The 18,079-nt window shown below is 30.0% G+C and overlaps 1 protein-coding gene and 1 long non-coding RNA gene across 2 annotated transcripts; one reads left to right on the top strand and one right to left on the bottom strand.

Moving 5' to 3' along the window:
- Positions 1-1,188: 1,188 nt before the first annotated feature.
- LOC129308105 (EPIDERMAL PATTERNING FACTOR-like protein 8) lies at positions 1,189-2,260 on the bottom strand. Its single transcript, XM_054949110.1, has 2 exons — positions 2,128-2,260; positions 1,189-1,610 (listed from the first exon to the last, which is right to left on the bottom strand). The coding sequence occupies exons 1-2, from the start codon at positions 2,225-2,227 to the stop codon at positions 1,378-1,380; spliced, it is 333 nt and encodes a 110-aa protein (XP_054805085.1). The 5' UTR covers positions 2,228-2,260; the 3' UTR covers positions 1,189-1,377.
- A 12,754-nt stretch (positions 2,261-15,014) lies between these two features.
- LOC129307967 (uncharacterized) lies at positions 15,015-16,645 on the top strand. The gene is made up of 3 exons (XR_008592519.1): positions 15,015-15,059; positions 15,689-15,757; positions 16,211-16,645. It is a non-coding gene; the product is annotated as an uncharacterized LOC129307967 (long non-coding RNA).
- Positions 16,646-18,079: the final 1,434 nt, after the last annotated feature.

Genomic DNA, 18,079 nt, shown 5'->3' with positions numbered 1-18,079 from the left:
CAGTCATAGCGCTTTCCACTGAGCACTTATTGATAGTGATTCCTACTTTTGTAGAGTCCACGTGTCTGCAAGCTCATGAGATATCCACTGTTCTATATTTGGTTTCCCCTACTTTATTATGATGAAACGCCTCAGAGGATTCAAATTCGTCATTTTGAAGAAGAGCATGTGATACAATGCAAGATTAATATATTTCATAATATATAATTGAAGCCATCCGTTTTAATTGAAGTGGGAAGAGAGGGCCAGGAGAAAAAGAACCACTGCTTCCTCCTTTGATTTTATTTAGGGAAAATTAATCTTGTGGCTTTTATAGTTGACTCAATTATAATTCAATTATTTAATTTTAACTTATTATAACTCAATCCTTGAAGTATTGACTCAGTTATAAATTAATTTTTAAACTTTACTTTTTACAATTTAATCCCCGAAATTTTAATCTTTTAAATATTAGTTATTATATTTTAAAAAATAAAATAATAAAAATTAAAAATATTTTAAAATTTATTCCTAATATTCTTATATTATTAACCCTTTTAATCTTTATAAATATTACAAATATTAAAAGTTTAAAATATTTTTAATATTTATAATTTTATTTTTTAAAATATAGGAACCAAACAAACTTTATTAATTTGGTTTAAAAATTTAATAAGTTTACAATGTTACCGTTATTAAATATATGTTTACTTTAAAAATAAAATATTTTAATATTTAATAATCTTCTCAATATTTACTAAGAACAAATGATACAGATGAACACAATAATCATTGAAATGCTTTATAAATAATATCAAAACAAATATTCTTTATACCCTATAAATAATATTAGAAAAGTATATTTACGTCAGTGTTCTCAAATCTTTTTTTCAATCAATAATCACTTGAGATTAATATTCAACTCAAAGAATTTAATTAAGATGCGGTTTCAACTCATATTTTTTCGTTGCTAAGCACAGCTCGTGACTCTGGAAAATATATCTCACCTTGTTGTTACACATCGATTACCTCCATGAACGTTTCCGAGCAATCCCAATATTGAATTTAAACTCTCTATACAGGTCAAGGGCTCCGCAGATTCTCTTAAGAATAAATTTGGTAATAAACAAATAAAACAGAGAAAACGGCCCATGAAAATGGAGACCCCAAAAGAAGAGAACATGAAAGTAAACTGGGATGGATTGACATCAGATAAACTTAGCGATCTTACTCATGTTTACTACAAGTTACTTCGATACCTACTACGTAACACATCATCACTTAAACTAATTTCTCACGCATAATGATTACAATATATAATATATGGGCACTACATATACATAAATTAATTAAAAAACCAAACCTATCAGTGAGTATTATTTGATTAATTATTGGGTTTCATGGTTGGAAGAACTTATTACCACATTTGCATTTCCAAGAGAGAAGATAGTATCCTTCATCACCTCCCTGACCACCTGAATCCTTATTGCTATGAACATCATTTCTTCTGTGTGGATAAATGATAACCAAAGCGGCCTTACAAGGCTTGCAGGTAAAGCATTTGTTGAAGCAACTTGGAGGCTTTGAACCCATTACCATCTTCTTCTGCTTCCTCTGATCTTTTAATGCAACTGATGATGATGATGACCATCATTAATTTTCACAAGTATACGTATAAAAGAGAGACGCTACAAGGTTAATCTAAGACTTCCCATTTTGCTAATAATTAATAATGCTACAGACAAATATCTGGGCACACTAACAGTTTGTATAGTTTTACGGTTTTACCCACTGTTTTACAAACTGAACCAGGGAAAGAAGCACTGGTTTATATAAGCTTCATTATAGTTTGACTGTTTTCAGTTTCAAATGAGACATAATGATTCAATAAATATATTTTTAATTTTATATGTAAACAATTTATATAAAGAAGAAAAAGGCTAACTGATGTTTATCAATTTTGATTGGTTTTTACTGATTTTTAACTGATTTTCATGCATGGTTGGAATCATTTAATTTCCATCTACTTTAATTTGTACTATTTGAACCCAAATCTAATTCATCAGTGCACTATATATAATACTGATAGAACTACTAGCTATCTAGTTTAATTAGATATTATTAATTCTGAGAACAATATGCTTTTACCTGAATTACATGGAAAGAATGCGAGACTGAGAGAAATGACGAGAATGAGCGTGACTGAAGTTCTTAGTAGCTCGATGGAATATGCTTTTGGCGAACCCATGAACCTACAATAGAAGAAGAAACATGAATTGAAAGCTTGGCCCATCGAAGAGACTGATGAGATATATATATATGTATGTATGTATGGGAATTGTCAATGAGTTGATACATGCGGATGCGGGGGTTGTGTGTGTGTGTGTGTGTGTGTCATCAAAATTCAAGGGAAAGATATGGGTTTTGAAGTTTGTGGGAGATGAGTTTTCATGTGAATGACAAAAGTCACAGTTTCTTTTTCATTATCTTTTGCTGGTTGAAATGACTACCCTTAGATGGCTTTTGAAATAATTGAAGTACTATGCCACTTCTGATTTTTTGTCACCATTCAAGGAGTGGTTAAAATCTTTTTGTTCGTTTGCCTTTGTCTCTGCTTCACAATAGTATGCTTCTAAATTTTCAAGCCAGCATAAGAAATCAAAACCTATGATAGTCAACTCATCAATGAACGGGAAGCATAATGTATAATTATGAAAGGAAAATAAAGCTGTACTTAATTAGTGTGAGTCCGTTTGGTGATAGAATATATAAAAAATGAGTAGCACGTTTCATGGCTTACTTATGAACAGTACACTTTATTTTTACTTTTATTTTTTACAAATGTGTAGATTCTTAAAACTGTCATAAGTACTTTATAAGATGAGAACTGAGAAGTATTCAAAAATACAATTATACTATTCGGAGTAGTATAAGTAATAACAGAATTAATAAATTACAAGTCTTGACAGTTTTATTGGTAATTAATTCACCCAACACTCAGTGCGTGATTATTAATTACTTTTGCTTTTGAATGTCATGGGCATTTTTATATTTTCACTCATTTTCTTAGATCCTTTGATATTTAAAATATGTTTTGAAAATTAAAAGCCATTTATAAAACTAATAATAAATCATTTTAACACATGTTTAATTCACTCATATTAGTTAAACAAAACATATAACATTTAATTTTTTGTTATATATGTTATGTACTTATGGTATATCGAGTTCGTTTTCATGATCACACTATCATGGCGGAGTCCTTTATTTAAATTTTAATTTCAAAGAAAGGATTAAGGTGAGTCTCAAATTAATATCATCATCTTACTTGATAATTAAAAGAAAGATGATCAGTTACTTATCTATGATCATGTGTTTCAAAAGAAGTTCCTTGTAGTTTAGTGGCATTGGCGCCCTCTTCTCATGAGGAAGTTGTGGGCTTGATCCTTAGGTGTGAAAAAATGTGATAAGTGTGTAATCTTAACCACAGGGTAAGAGTGTAAATATGGGTGGGTAGGTGTGGATATTATAAGTAATTGTCCAAAAATAATAATAATAATAACACTCATTGAATGAAAAGAAACGAAAATACACACATGCCGTGCAATGGCGGAGCACATTGTAGTAAAGACAAATGTACTACCTCACTTTAAGAAATATTATAAATAATATAAATAAATTTTGTAATTTTATACCCCTTACTCTTAATATTTTATACCTTTCAGACTAAATAAAAATATTTAAATTTAAAAAATTATTAGATATAAAATAATTTAATGATTTACATAAAATATGAAGAGTATGTTTATATAAAAGATCATATTAGCCTATTCAAAACAAGTTTCGAAACAAAAATGATAACCAATATATTAATTATGTTATTATAAATTTAATTTAGTCATCATATAGTGTAATTATTATTATTTTTATTAAATTATCTCACATTCCCTGACTGTGTCCTGACCGTCATTGCCTGCGTGAATTGATTTAGCGTAGCATACCCATCATGATTTGGATGCTGAATTTGGTGTATGTTTGCATGTTTGTCCATTTAGAGGCTCCCAAATATGTTCACTAGGAAACAACAATACTTTGCTTCTCACAAATGAAGCTTTTTTGGGATTTATCGTGTCAAAGTATTGTATCCAATCAGAAAAGAAAAGACATGCTGGATCTTAGCTTAGATCTTTGATCTGTGCATGACTTTTTGTGATGGCATGTTTATTCAAAGAAACCAAAAAAAAAAAAAAAAAGCAATGGTGGCTGATCGCCGCTCGGCGATTGTGAATCTGAAATGATGACGGCTATGTGGTGGTAGGGAGACCAACTTTACAAATAGTCAAAAATAGCTGTGGGGGCAACAACAAATGAATAAGGCGGCCAGAGTTGTCAAGACTTTGGAGACTTTACAAAGAAAATATGAGAGTGAGATGCTACATCAAAATTTTAGTTAACGGGAAAATGACAAGAGTTGAATGGCAAAAATATAATAATCAGCAACTTTTTTTTTTAAGACTATTCAATATTCTTAAATGAATAAAGATATAGCAATATTTATAATTTTTTTTAATTTTTAATATCTTTAAGTTACAATAAGTAGAAAGGTATCCATTAAATTATATAGTTAAGTTTAGTTCTAACAATTTAAGCCTATTCGTACTAGTCCAAATTTCATGAATTGTTAAATATTATTTTTTTATTTTTTTCTTTTTAGTCAATTTAATTTTTATCTAATTTTAATTTAGTTATATTAATATAAAAAATTGAGTTTTCAAATTAAGCCCATTCTAGTTTAAGCTTGACTCAAATTTATTTAGGCTAACTCTATCGACCTTAATCCAAATTATTAACTTTAACCTTTTGCAATTTCTTAAAATAACTCAACGTTAATCATAAAGTTTTAAAAAAAGAATTTGAATAAAAAAATGTTGATCTATAATATAAAATGAATTAGTATACATGCATAATTGTTAACTTTAAAATACTAAGAGTTTCTATAGAAAAAGTTGATGGGTATCACTTTATGTTTGGTTCTTTTTTTTTTTTTAACACTTAATTTTAACAGGCGTTAGTCAAATATATTTAAGAAAATAATATTAGTGATAACATTCATTAATGATGAGTTTATGGGTATCCCTTTATATATATTATTAGTGGTAATCATGTTTTCTGAAGGGAAAAGGAATAACAAGAGATGTAAATTATTAACTGCTATTTGGTTGGAGGGGGAGAGTTTGGAAAATGTTTAAAAAATTAATTAGTGTGATTATAAAATTTTAATATAAGAAAAATCTTTTAGGCTCATTTCTATATATATTTTTGGGTTAAAAAGTAAAAATATTCAAAAAAAATTTTCAGGAATACCCAGTATCTTAAATTGAACAAAGGTACAAGAATATATATAAATTTGTTACAATGAGTACAACAATCTCTATTATATTAAATTTGGCTAACATTATTAAAAAAAACAAAAAGAAGCAAACATAAAGTGTACAAATGCTCATGAACTTTTTCTTCATGAGTTTGTGATATTTTAAAATTAACAATTGTGCATGAGTATTTATTAATTTTGTAAAATAGGCTTATCATTCCTAATTTATTAAGTTCCATTATTAGAACTTTACAATATTAGAATTGATAATTTATGTCAAGCCTAATAAACTAATTAAAATAGGCTCAAAAAATTTTAGGATTGGATTTAAAAGTTTAGAAAATTTCATTTACTTTAGTCTAATTCAAGCAGCTTGAATAAGCTCAAAGAAATCTTAAGTTAAGTCTAACCTTAAATGGACTTAGCTTAAATACTTGAATTCTTTTTATTAATAAAATAAAATTAAAATTAGATAAAAATTAAAAATCATAATTTTAATTTTAAGATTAAAATTGAAATTGACTAAAAAAGAAAATATAAAATAAAATAATATTTAACAATTTTGACATTCAGGCAACCCATATAAGTACAAAAGCCTGAGTTGTTAGGATTTAGTTTGATTATATGACCTTTTTTATAAAGTTAATAGGTATTTATATATCATTATCGATTTAAGAGTAGAAGAAGCTTCTAAAAAATTTTGAATATATTTTTACACCTTATGTTTGTTTTCTTTTTTTAATCATTTAACATTGATGAATATTAGTTAAATTTAATAGAATGGAGATTATTACACTTAATATAACAATTTTATACATATTCTTATACTTCTATTCACTTAAAATTATTGGGTGTTTTTGAAAAAAAAATTGTTTGGTATCTTCATGTTTTAACTATATATATATATATATAATTGATTTAGAATCTCTCATCCGCTGCTCTCTATTACTCTCCAACCAAACGCCGAACAGCCTTGAGGCGTTACTGAGGAAGATAGAGATAATTAGACTAGAGATGATGAGGAGGAGTGGGTGAATAAATATGGAGATTGAAAGATGACTGAGAGAGAAGTGAAAAGTCAAAAGTTGCAGCGAGAGAAGGGGTTGATAGTTGGCGACTTTAAAGAGTGGAGACAAACAAGTCACTCAAATGGAAAAGACCAATGAGCAGAATTAAGCTGCACCCTCATACTTACATGTTTGCCTTTTCTCGTCCGGACATATTTTCTCACCTCACAAAAGTCTTTCGGTCGTATCCCCTCTTTGGATTAGATCCCACGTGAATCCAATCCCTTCCACCACATACGCGTTTTCTTTTATATGGGAAAACTCAAATAATAATAACACATCTCTCCCTGCATTGGCTCAAATAATAATAACACATCTCTCCCTGCATTGGATCATTACCCAAAAGATTTAAATCTCTTCTCCTATGTAGTCATCATGACGAGTAGACAGATAATAGTATAGTTTTCTTCCCGAAAAACATGACTATTTCTCCCCCATTCTTAAATTATAAAAATTTTAATTAAAATTATTATACATATAAATAAAAATCATCAAATACATTTTACAACTTTTTAAGTTATAAAAATATAAATTTTTAAAAATATACGTTATTTAATATTCTATTTATAAAAAATATTAAAGAAAGAAAATGTAATGGGAAGAAAAATATTGGAAAAGTATAATTAACAAAACCTTAATTTTATCAAAGTAACTTATATTTTAAAATTTTGAATCTCTCATAAAGGTAATGTCCCGTTTGATTACTAAAAATAAATAGAATGAAATAGATTAAAAAAATTAATATAAAAATAAACTAAATCACCATTCTCTTTCATAGTAAGTATGATAAAATTTATTAATATATGCTACAAATGTAAGAATGATTACACATTCAAACAATCTCATGAATCATAATTATTAACTCTATGAACTAAATCAACCCTCTCACTTATGAATGTAGTTCACCATCTCTTTTGATCATCTCATTTTTATCTTAAAAGTCAAACTTTTCTTTTTTTTTAAGGTATTTCCGTGGCTCTCATTATGTTTTACTATCAAGACTCTTTTTCACTCTATAAAAGCATGTCCACTCTCTATATTATACATAGATTATGGTTTTTGTCTTCCTTTTAAATTTTCAAAAATAATCATAATTATTTTGAAAATCATATATTGAGCTAGGAAAAATAAAATTTAATTTATGTCATAAATTAAATTTATAATATCATATCTTATTTGAATTGATCTTATAAATTTAAATTATAGAACTAATATGATATCTTATAAATTAAATTTCATATCATATTAGTTATTAAATTTAATCTATCATATCAAACTAAATTTAAAACTAACACAATATAATATAATATATATATTTATCATATAAATATCCAAATACATATGTATATATATATATTTATAATTAATATTCAAATACATACATACATACATATATATATATATATATATATATTTATAATTAAGTCACCCTAAATAAAGCATTACATTCATTAAATCTAGACACATTTTCTAATTCAATGAACTTAGACATTATAGCTTGAGTTAGGCTGTTCTTGTGTGCGATCCTATAGGCCCATATGAAGTTGACAGTAGACTAATAACACTACTTGCCCACAAGTCATAAGTGGTCTCTAACAAGACATCGTGACTACATAATTCACATAGGAATTAATGATTCGGTGTAACCTATCATATAATCATATCACATCCCTTTTGTCACATGATATTTCAATCAAGTATGAGACATAGAATTGTCATTCTTCTTTACCTAACTATTACTTTCTCGATCTTTGAGTGGCCTGACTATTGCAATGAAAAAACCCTTTCCATTGTAGTATGGCCATATATTTTCTAAATTTTACTCATCGAGGGGTCCAATAATATCTCTTAATTAATGTGAGAAACAAATTCTATCTTGACCACTCATATTCCTCTGTATAAATATCACTAAACTTAATCATAATTTTTATAATCACCCTGTTAAAGGTAATTCTTGACTAGGTCAAAGTTCAGTGGTCAACATTTAGGAATCCATAATGATTTCAGGTTAAAGAGCTTAGTGACATGGTTATATATGAGATAAGCTTATAACTTATACCATATAGTTTTCTTATAGCGGGTCAGTCCAAGTGTTAGATAGGGAGGCGCAGTGGAAGATTAAAATTTTAAAGTCCCTATCCTTATATGGACCGAACGAACTCATTTAAGTCAAGGTAGATAGAAGAGTTACCTTTTTAATTTTTTAAAGTTGGCACATGTTTGAATCTCAGGAGCTGACAATGTAGATCTGCTCCCTCTACTGATATCCACATAAACAGCTCTCTAACAGAAATAGCGTGCTAGCGCTCTCAGCATCTATTCTTCTTTGAACATTAATTTTTCTTTCTATAGGGTGTTTCGTGGCTCTCAGAGTGTTTTTGCCATTAGAACTTTTCTAACTCTCTCTCTCTTCATAAAGACGTCCCTATCTGTATATAGAATATAGATAAGAGTTTTTATCTTCCACTTAAAAGCTCACGAAAATTTAATTAAAATTATCTCATATATTTAATTCATAATATCATATCTAATTTGAACTTATCTTATAAATTTAAATTATAAAACTGACATGATATTCTCTCTTATCATGTTAGTTATTAAATTTAATCTATCATATAAAATTAAATTTAAAACTAACATAATATAATATAATATAATATAATATATATCACATATATATTATATTATATATATACAAATATATATATACATATATATTTCAAAAATATATATATATATATTATATTATCTATATTTAATTTTATATATCATATATATATCATATATACACACACACACACATAATTATATTTTGAATTTTACATTTCATATAAATATATATAAATATTTATCAAATAAATATTTATATATATATATAATTCATTCACTCTATATTACATTCATTGAATCTAGATATATTTCAGATTCAACAACTTGGACATTATAACTCGAGTTGGGTCGTTCTTGTGTGCGACTCTGTAGGCCCATATGAAATTGGTGGTGGGCTAATTACACTATTAGCCCACAAGTTACAAATGGCCTCTAGCAAGACATTACAACTATCCAATTCACATGGGGATCGATGATCCAATGTAACCTATCATGCAACCATATTACATTCCTTTTGTCATGCGATATTTCAGTCAAGTATGAGACATGAATTTGTCATTCTCCTTTACCTGAAAATTACTTTCTCAATCTTTGAGTAGACTGACAGTAGCAATGGAAAAACCCTTTCTATTGTAGTATGGCCATACATTTTCTCAGTCGTACTTATCAAGGGGCCTAATAATATCTCTCACTTAATGTGAGGAACAAGTTCCATCTTAACCTCACATATTCTTCTGCATGAATATCACTAAACTCAATCATAGCCTTTATGATCACCCGGTCAAAGTTCAGTGGTCATCATGTAGGAATCCATGATGATCTCAGGTCAAAGGGCTTAGTGATATAGTTACATATGAGATAAGCTTGTGACTTATAGCATGCAGCTTTCTCATAGCGGGTCAATCCAGCACCTTGTACTTTTTCAAGTGCCTATGACTTTAATTTGTATTTCTATAATTAATCAAAGTCATACCAGTCTTGTTTCATCTATGATCCCTCAAAGATAATTGACCAAGAATATTTAGGACAATCACTATAGTTTGTCTAGGGATACAATTATCATATTGAACATGCAATTGTTATAATAACAAAAGAGAAATTCATTAAATAATAATGTGCATAGTACAATGATTGGCCCTAAGGCACAATTTCTAACATACTCCCACTTGCCCTAGGTACACTCATTAATTTGTCTAATTCCCATTGTCCTGACATGACATTCATGCTTCACCTATGCAAGAGGCTTTGGAAGAGGATTAGTAATATTGTCTTCTCATGCTACTTTGCATATTTTTATATTACCTCTATCATTGATCTCTCTGATAAGGTGAAAATGCCTGAATATATGCTTGATCTTTTGGTATGACCTTAGCTCCTTGCTCTATGCAATTGCACCACTATTATCACAGAATAAGTTTATTAGATCTGAGATGCTAGGCACCATTCCTAGTTCAGCAATAAACTTCCTAATCCAAACAGCTTCCTTAACTACATTTGATGCTGTTATATACTCAGCTTCTGTTGTAGAATCAGCTGCTGTGCTCTGTGTTGAGCTCTTCCAACTCACTGCCCCACCATTTAAGGTGAACACGTATCCTGATTGTGATTTAAGGTCATCCTGGTCAGTTTGGAAGCTTACATCTGTGTAACCTATTACAACTAGCTTGTCATCCAATCCGCCATATACCAAGAATAAATCCTTAGTCCTTCTTAAGTACTTTAGGATATTCTTGATAGTAGTCCAATGATCCTCTCCTAGATCTGCTTGGTATATGCTGGTTATACTTAAGGCAAATGAAACATCCAGTCGAGTGCATAACATGGCATACATGATAGATTCAATTGTCGAGGCATATATAAACCTTATTCATGCAATCTCGTTGATTTTGTGTACTAGGATACTAGCCTTTGCTGAGATGAATGCCATAAGACATAGGGATGAAACCCCTTTTTGAATCCTATATACTAAACCTATGCAATATCTTGTCTATGTATGTGCTTTGACTTAGGCCTATCAGCATTTTGAATCTATCTCTATAGATCTTAATCCCAAGGATGTAAGTGGCTTCACCTAAATCCTTTATAGAGAAAGATTTTCCTAACCAAGACTTGACATTCTGCAAGGTAGGAATGTCATTCCCAATGAGTAGGATATCATCTATATATAGCACTAGAAATATAACTATGCTGCTATTAATCCTTTTATAAACACAAGGTTCATCAATATTTTGAATGAATCCAAACTCTTTGATTACTTCATCAAAATGTTGATTTTAGCTCTGAAATGCTTGCTTCAATCCATAAATGGATCTTTGAAGCTTGCACACCTTTCCAGAGTCCTCTGGACACATAAAACCTTCAGGTTGTGTCATGTACACTTCCTCAAGTAGACATCCATTAAGAAATGGTGTTTTAACATCCATCTGCCATATTTTATAGTCATAATATACTGCAATGGTAAGGAAGATTCTAATTGATTTGGCCATTGTGATGGGTGAAAAGGTTTCATCATAGTCTACACCATGAGTTTGGGTAAATTCTTTTGCAACCAATCGTGCCTTGAAGACATTTACTTTTCCATCCATGTTAGTTTTCTCCTTAAAAACCCACTTGCACCCAATGGTTTTTATTCCTTTAGGTGGATCGATTAAGGTCTATACATGGATTGCATTTCAGACTTCATGGCATTTAGCCATTTCTTAGAATTTGGTCCCACTATGGCTTCTTGAAAGGTGGTTGGTTCATTGTGTTCAATGAGCAACACATCACAACATTCATTAATCAGAAATCCATATCTCTGAGGATGATACTGTGTCCTATCAGACCTTCGTGGGCCTTATGTTATTTGAGTAGGCTCATTTACTTCTTGTGAGTCTTCTCGATTTTCCATTTGTGACTCTGTGCTATTTTAGTTCTTAAATTTCCTTAAAATGTATCTTGCTCCCACTGGTTCTTTTAGAGATAAATTCTCTTTCTAGAAAGATACCATTTCAAATTACAAACACTTTGTTATCGGTGGGATTGTAGACACAGTATCCCTTTATTTCTTTAGGATACCCCACAAAAAGGCACTTTATGAATTTGGGTGCTAACTTGTCTGAGGCTTGTTTCTTAACATAAACCTCACTTTCCTAAATCTTGAGAAAAGACAAACTAGGTTTCTTCCCAATCTATATCTGATATGTTGTTTTCTTAGTTGCCTTAGATGGAACACGGTTTTGTGTGAACGCAGCTGTTTCTAATGCATAGCCCCAAAAGGATGGTGGAAGATCTACTTGACTCATCATGGATCGAACCATATCTAATAGTGTCTGATTTCTCCGCTCAGAAACACCATTCCATTGTGGTGTTGTTAGAGGAGTTAATTGTGAGACTATCCCACAACTCCTTAGATGATCAATGGATTCTTGGCTCAAATATTCACCTCCTCGATCAGATCAAAGAGTTTTAATAGTCTTGCCAAGTTGATTTTGTACTTCATTTTGGAATACTTTGAACATTTCAAAAGATTCAGATTTGTATTTCATTAGGTAGATGTATCCATATCTACTATAGTCATCAATAAAGGTTAATAAAGTACAGATAACCCTCTTTGGCAGTTGTACTCATTGGTCCACATACATCTGTGTGTATAAGTCCCAATAAGTCATTAGACCTCTCACTATGCCCAGTAAAAGTTGCTTTTGTCATCTTTCCTAATAAACAAGATTCACAAGTGTCATAAGATTCAAAATCAAATGAGTTGAGAAGTTCATCTTGATAGAGCTTAAAAATGCGTTTCTCATTTATATGGCCGAGATAATAATGCCATAGGTAGGTTGGATTCAAATCGTTCGATTTGATCCTTTTGGTAATTACGTTATAGATGTCTTCATTACTAGGATGTTCCAGATTTAAAAGATAATAACTAAAATGCAAATCACCATTAGCATAAAAAATGTCATTTTGATAAATAGAACATTTACCATTCCCAGTAATGGAAGTAAAACTTTCCTTATCCAAATAAGAAAGAGAAACAATGTCGCTACTCAAAGCAGGAATATAATAGTAATTGTTCAAAACTAACAAAAGCCTACTGGGAAAAAGTAATTCATAAGTGCCTACAGCTAAAGCAACAACTCTTGCTCTATTTTTAACTTGTAGGTCCACTCCGTCCTTCATCAACTTTCTACTGTTTCTAAGACGTTACACATTTGTACAAATATGAGAACCATATATAGTATCTAATACCCATGCAGCAGAAGTAAAAAGGTGAATGTCTATAACATAAATACCTAAAGGAGTAGCCCCACTATCCTTCTTCTTTTTTAGATCTTCCAAGTAGAGCTTGTAGTTCCTCTTCTAATGACCCAGTTCATTGTAAAAGAAGCAAACTCCTTCCTTTGAAGGCTTTGCCTTCTTGGATGGAGGCTTAGTTTCAAGCTTTTTTGACTCTTTGGTCTTACCATCTGAGCCTTTACCCTGTCCTTTTCCCTTACCTTTGCCTTTCTTTTTCATATCCTTTCCTTTCTGAACTATTAAAACAATGCTAGGCTTTTTCTTAATATTTTGCTCAGCAGTTTTAAGCATCCTATACAGTTCAGAAATGGATTTCTCCATGTCATTCATGTTATAGTTCATAACAAACTGGTCATAACTTTTCGGGAGTGAGTTCAAGATCAAATCTGTAGCCAACTCCTAGCTTAAGGGAAATCCAAGCCTCTCAAGGTGATCAATATAGCTCTTCATCTTTAAAACATGAGTGCTAACTGATACACCCTCAGCCATCTTGTAGGAGTATAAGGCCTTTGTGGTCTCATACCTCTCTTGCCTTGCCTGTTGCTGGAACATTTCCTTGAGATGTACAATCATCTCATAAGCCTCTATGTGTTCCAAATCTCTTTGAAGTTCTGGAACCATGGTATCTAGCATTAGGCATCCTACATCCACTGAGTCATTGGTGTACTTTGTGTAAGCATCCTTTTGAGCTCTTGGAGCATTGGCCACAGGCTCCTTAGAAATGGGTTCATCCAGGACATAAGCCTTTCTTTCCTACTTGAGAATAATTCTCAAGTTTCTGAACCAGTCAAAAAAGTTCGTCCCATTGAATTTGTCCTTCTCAAGGACTAATCGCAATGATAGTGTAGCAGTGTTACTAGTCGACATGATTCTACAATAAAATACACAAAGTTAATTTTATATCTCCCACTAAAACTAATAACCCTCAAAATTAATTAGTGAGCTAAGACCCATATTTCACTTAAATTTAAGTCCGCTTTGGCAGGACGCTTAAAGTTAAGTTATTTAGGTAGGTAACTCATTTACCAATTACATCACATGTAACTCTTATATCTTTATGGGATTCAATCATCATATGATCCGGTATGTTCAAACCCATCTAATGAATTAAGATCCAAAACTATTTTGAAAATCTCAATTAAGTCAAACAATAATGAATCTTTATAAGTAGCACCATTACTCACGCTTGTCTCACAAAAAAACCCAAATGTATCTACTTTTGTGGATCCTACATTTGAGTGATCTATATTTTGACAAGTATTCATGTAACATCCCAATTTAAATTTTAATAGTTAATTTAGGTTAATAGAAATTTTTTTTTAAAAAAAATAATAATATTTAGAGGTAAGAAAATTAGTAGAAAATGATTATTAAATCTAATTTAGGATATAATTCTAAATTTTAAAAAAAAATTAAAAAATAAATAAATAAATTTATTAAAAAAAATTAATTAAAAAAATTAATTATTAAATTATTATTATAATAAAAAAAAGGGAAAAAGGTATGCCAAAACAAAAAAAAAAAGGAAGAAGAAGAGAAAACGAATTTGCTTTCGGCGCCGCATGAATAGTAAGTATAAAATAATAATAAAAAAAAGGGGGGAAGAGAGAGAAGAAGAAATAATAATAAAAAAAATGTGTGGGACCCACTGAATTTTTATAAAAACTCACCTTCCTTCATTTCCTCATTCATTCTGCGCGCGAGCTGAGGCGGAGAGAAGCGAGTTGCCGGTGCGAAATATCTAAATTTTTAAGGTAAGAGTTTTTAATAGGATATTTAGGGTGTGATTTTAAGCTTTTCAAGACTAAGTAAGTGTTCTAAAAATTTTTCTTAGTCATCCTTCTTATTTAGTTTCTGAGTTTGTAGTGGTAGAAAATTTAAGATCTGGAAGAGGGATGAATTTATGTTGAATAAATATGATTTTTGAGGTTGTCAGTAGTATAATAAATGTTCTAGAGTATAAATTTATTGATGATCTTTGAATCTGTGGCTTATGGATCAAATTCTAAACTAGATCTGAAAATATATGTTGATTTATTGAGGTTTAGATGATTATTTGGGATGAGAAATGAATTATTATGGTTATAGGATTATGATTCTAAGCTAGAGACTCAATTTTTAATTTTTGGGTATTTTAGGTACGAATTTATAAAATAAAAAAAATTTTTGATAATAGAAATTAGTTTAAAATTTGATTTTTTAGATTATTAATGTTTATTGATAATTAAAAGAGGAGTTAAAAATTTTACTTAATAGTATTAACTATAGATTTGTATTAAGATTGAGATTAGGAATTATGTTATATTTTTAATTCTATTATTAGAATTATTTTATTAGTTTCAAAAATTAAAACTAATATTTATAAATAATATGTTATTTGTAGATTGTATTACTGGTGAAGATTGTGGAGAGAGAGAAATTTTAAGGAATAATTTATTGAAAAAGCCACAAGGTAACCATGCTTTTAATTTATGATTAGTGTTACTTCTTGTTAATTGGGTGATTATTGAGAAAATTATGAATTTTGTAATATTGTATAATTGTGCAATATTATTATGAATTTGTTTAATTATTGTGGGAGGTGTTGGGAGACTTGCTATTATTGTTGTATTTATGTGCCACGTGGTACGCCCCTATTGTAGCTCAATAGGTGGCTTGTAAGGGCTCGGGCTAATCTACCTTTGGCCGGGTAATTTAGCACCGAGTGAGGGCTACGGCTCGAGGTTAATGGAGGGATATAAGGATAGTTGTTTGTGTTTATTATAATATTTCTTATATTTGTTGGAATTATATTATTTTTAATTCTCACTTAGTAAGCACACACTTAACTGTTTGTATACACTATCATAAATTGGCTTTGGTTACTGGGACTTTTGAGTCTCATTATGTGGTTAACAATTTTCAGGAGAAGAGCCACGAGTGACACGTAGAGGAGTCCCAGAGGCTTAGTGGTATAGATCCACTGTCTCTTTTGGGTATTTAATTTATGATTTATAATGTGTTATATTACCAATATTAGGACTTTTTTATGTTTATTGTCAATTATATGAATATATAAATGTAATCATGCCTTTCAAACTATTTCTATTTTTGGTACAATTTGGATGACTGTAATTTTAATATTTGGTTTACTTTGGATTGGTTAAAATGGCATGATTATAAGGTCAAATAACTGGCTTGTGTTGAAAATTGATTAAATTGCTTATTTTACTTGTTGGGAGTATAAGGATGGACAAATGTGATTTAGTTTACTTGTTGGGAGTATAAGGATGGACAAATGTGATTTAGCCTAATGGCATGTGGGAGGTAAAAATTTATCTGAAATGTTATAGTGTGTGAGTTGAAGCCAATTATAAAATATTTTATATCGAAATTATTGATATAAAAATGTGTTGGGTGGCTGTAACCCAACTATGGTTGAGTTAAATTATTTAAAAAAAAAATTTGGTGTGTTACAATTCATTTATTGACGGCATTATGACTTAAAATTTTGATTAGAGGGTTTGATTTATTAATTTAATAAATATGTAAAGTGAAAGTGGTTGTATCTCATACAAAATCATACATATTATGATCTAATCAAATGCATAATTTAAACGTGACACAATATGGCTCACTTAACCTATGTCCATCCCAAGCCAATGAGAGGACATCTCTAAGAAGATAAATTACATCAAGAAACCTCATTTATTTATATGAGGGGATTGAGATGAGAAGAAAATGTACATTCAGAGTTTATAGAGAGAGACACAACACGCAGGCCATATTTAAAATTTACAACCCTTGTAAAACTAGACCCATATATGTCACCATATCCAAACAACTTCAAGGCAAAGAAAACACAACAAATAAATAATTTATATATAATGAAAGGCTACAAATTGTGAATTAGATTGTGCTACGCAGCGCCCCCCAGAGTTTTCAAAAAGCTAATTCTCTTTGAATGAGTTGCTACCTCAGACCCTTTGGATTCATCAATTATATTGACAGTCTAGCCTAAACCATATGAGAACGCAAACGAACAATAATGACATTGAGAGCACACATCATATGGACGAACATTAGTCATATTGAGAACACACATCGTATAGCTAAATATTAATCATATTAGTTTATTTAAATTCATATAAATTTGAATATATATAAAACGAGTTTATAGATATATATGTTTCGAAAACATCACATGAAAAACATATATATAGATTTCAAAAATATCACATATAAATTTCAAAAATCTTAAAGTAACGTTCATTCAAAGAAGTTCATCACATGAAGATTTAAGAATGTAATCAACTAAAATCCAACTTAAATGAAAATTTAACCTGGCTTTGGTACCATTGTTAGATAGGGAGGTGCAGCAGAAGATTAAAATTTTAAAATCTCTATCCTGATATGGACCGAACGAACTTGTTTAAGTCAAGGTGGATAGAAGAGTTACCTTTTAATTCTTTGAAGTTGGCACACGTTTGGATCTCAAGAATTAACAACGTAGATTTGCTTCCTCTACCGATATCCACATGAATAGCTCTTTAACTTGAATAGCGTGCTAGCGTTCTCAGCATCCGTTCTTCCTTGAACGTTAATTTTCCTTTCTATAAGGTGTTTCGTGGCTCTTAGAGTGTTTTTGCCATCAGAACTTTTCTAACTCTCTCTCTCTCTCTTCCTTTATAAGAATGTCCCTATCTATATATAATATATAGATAAGGATTTTTGTCTTCCACTTAAAAGCTCACAAAAATTTAATTAAATGTATCTCATAAATTTAATCTATAAT

Source organism: Prosopis cineraria, unplaced genomic scaffold, assembly GCF_029017545.1.
Source record: "Prosopis cineraria cultivar Desert tree isolate PC_DT_omini unplaced genomic scaffold, ASM2901754v1 PC4, whole genome shotgun sequence".
Classification (NCBI taxonomy): Eukaryota; Viridiplantae; Streptophyta; class Magnoliopsida; order Fabales; family Fabaceae; genus Prosopis; species Prosopis cineraria.
Note: the sequence above shows the minus strand (reverse complement) of the source record. Positions and strands in the feature narration are given on the sequence as shown.

Coding starts and splice junctions, on each gene's coding strand:
- LOC129308105 (XM_054949110.1), bottom strand. CDS start 2,227: ATGGGTTCGCCAAAAGCATATTCCATCGAGCTACTAAGAACTTCAGTC. Junction 1,611..2,127: donor ATTCTTTCCATGTAATTCAG/GTAAAAGCATAT, acceptor CATCATCATCAG/TTGCATTAAAAGATCAGAGG.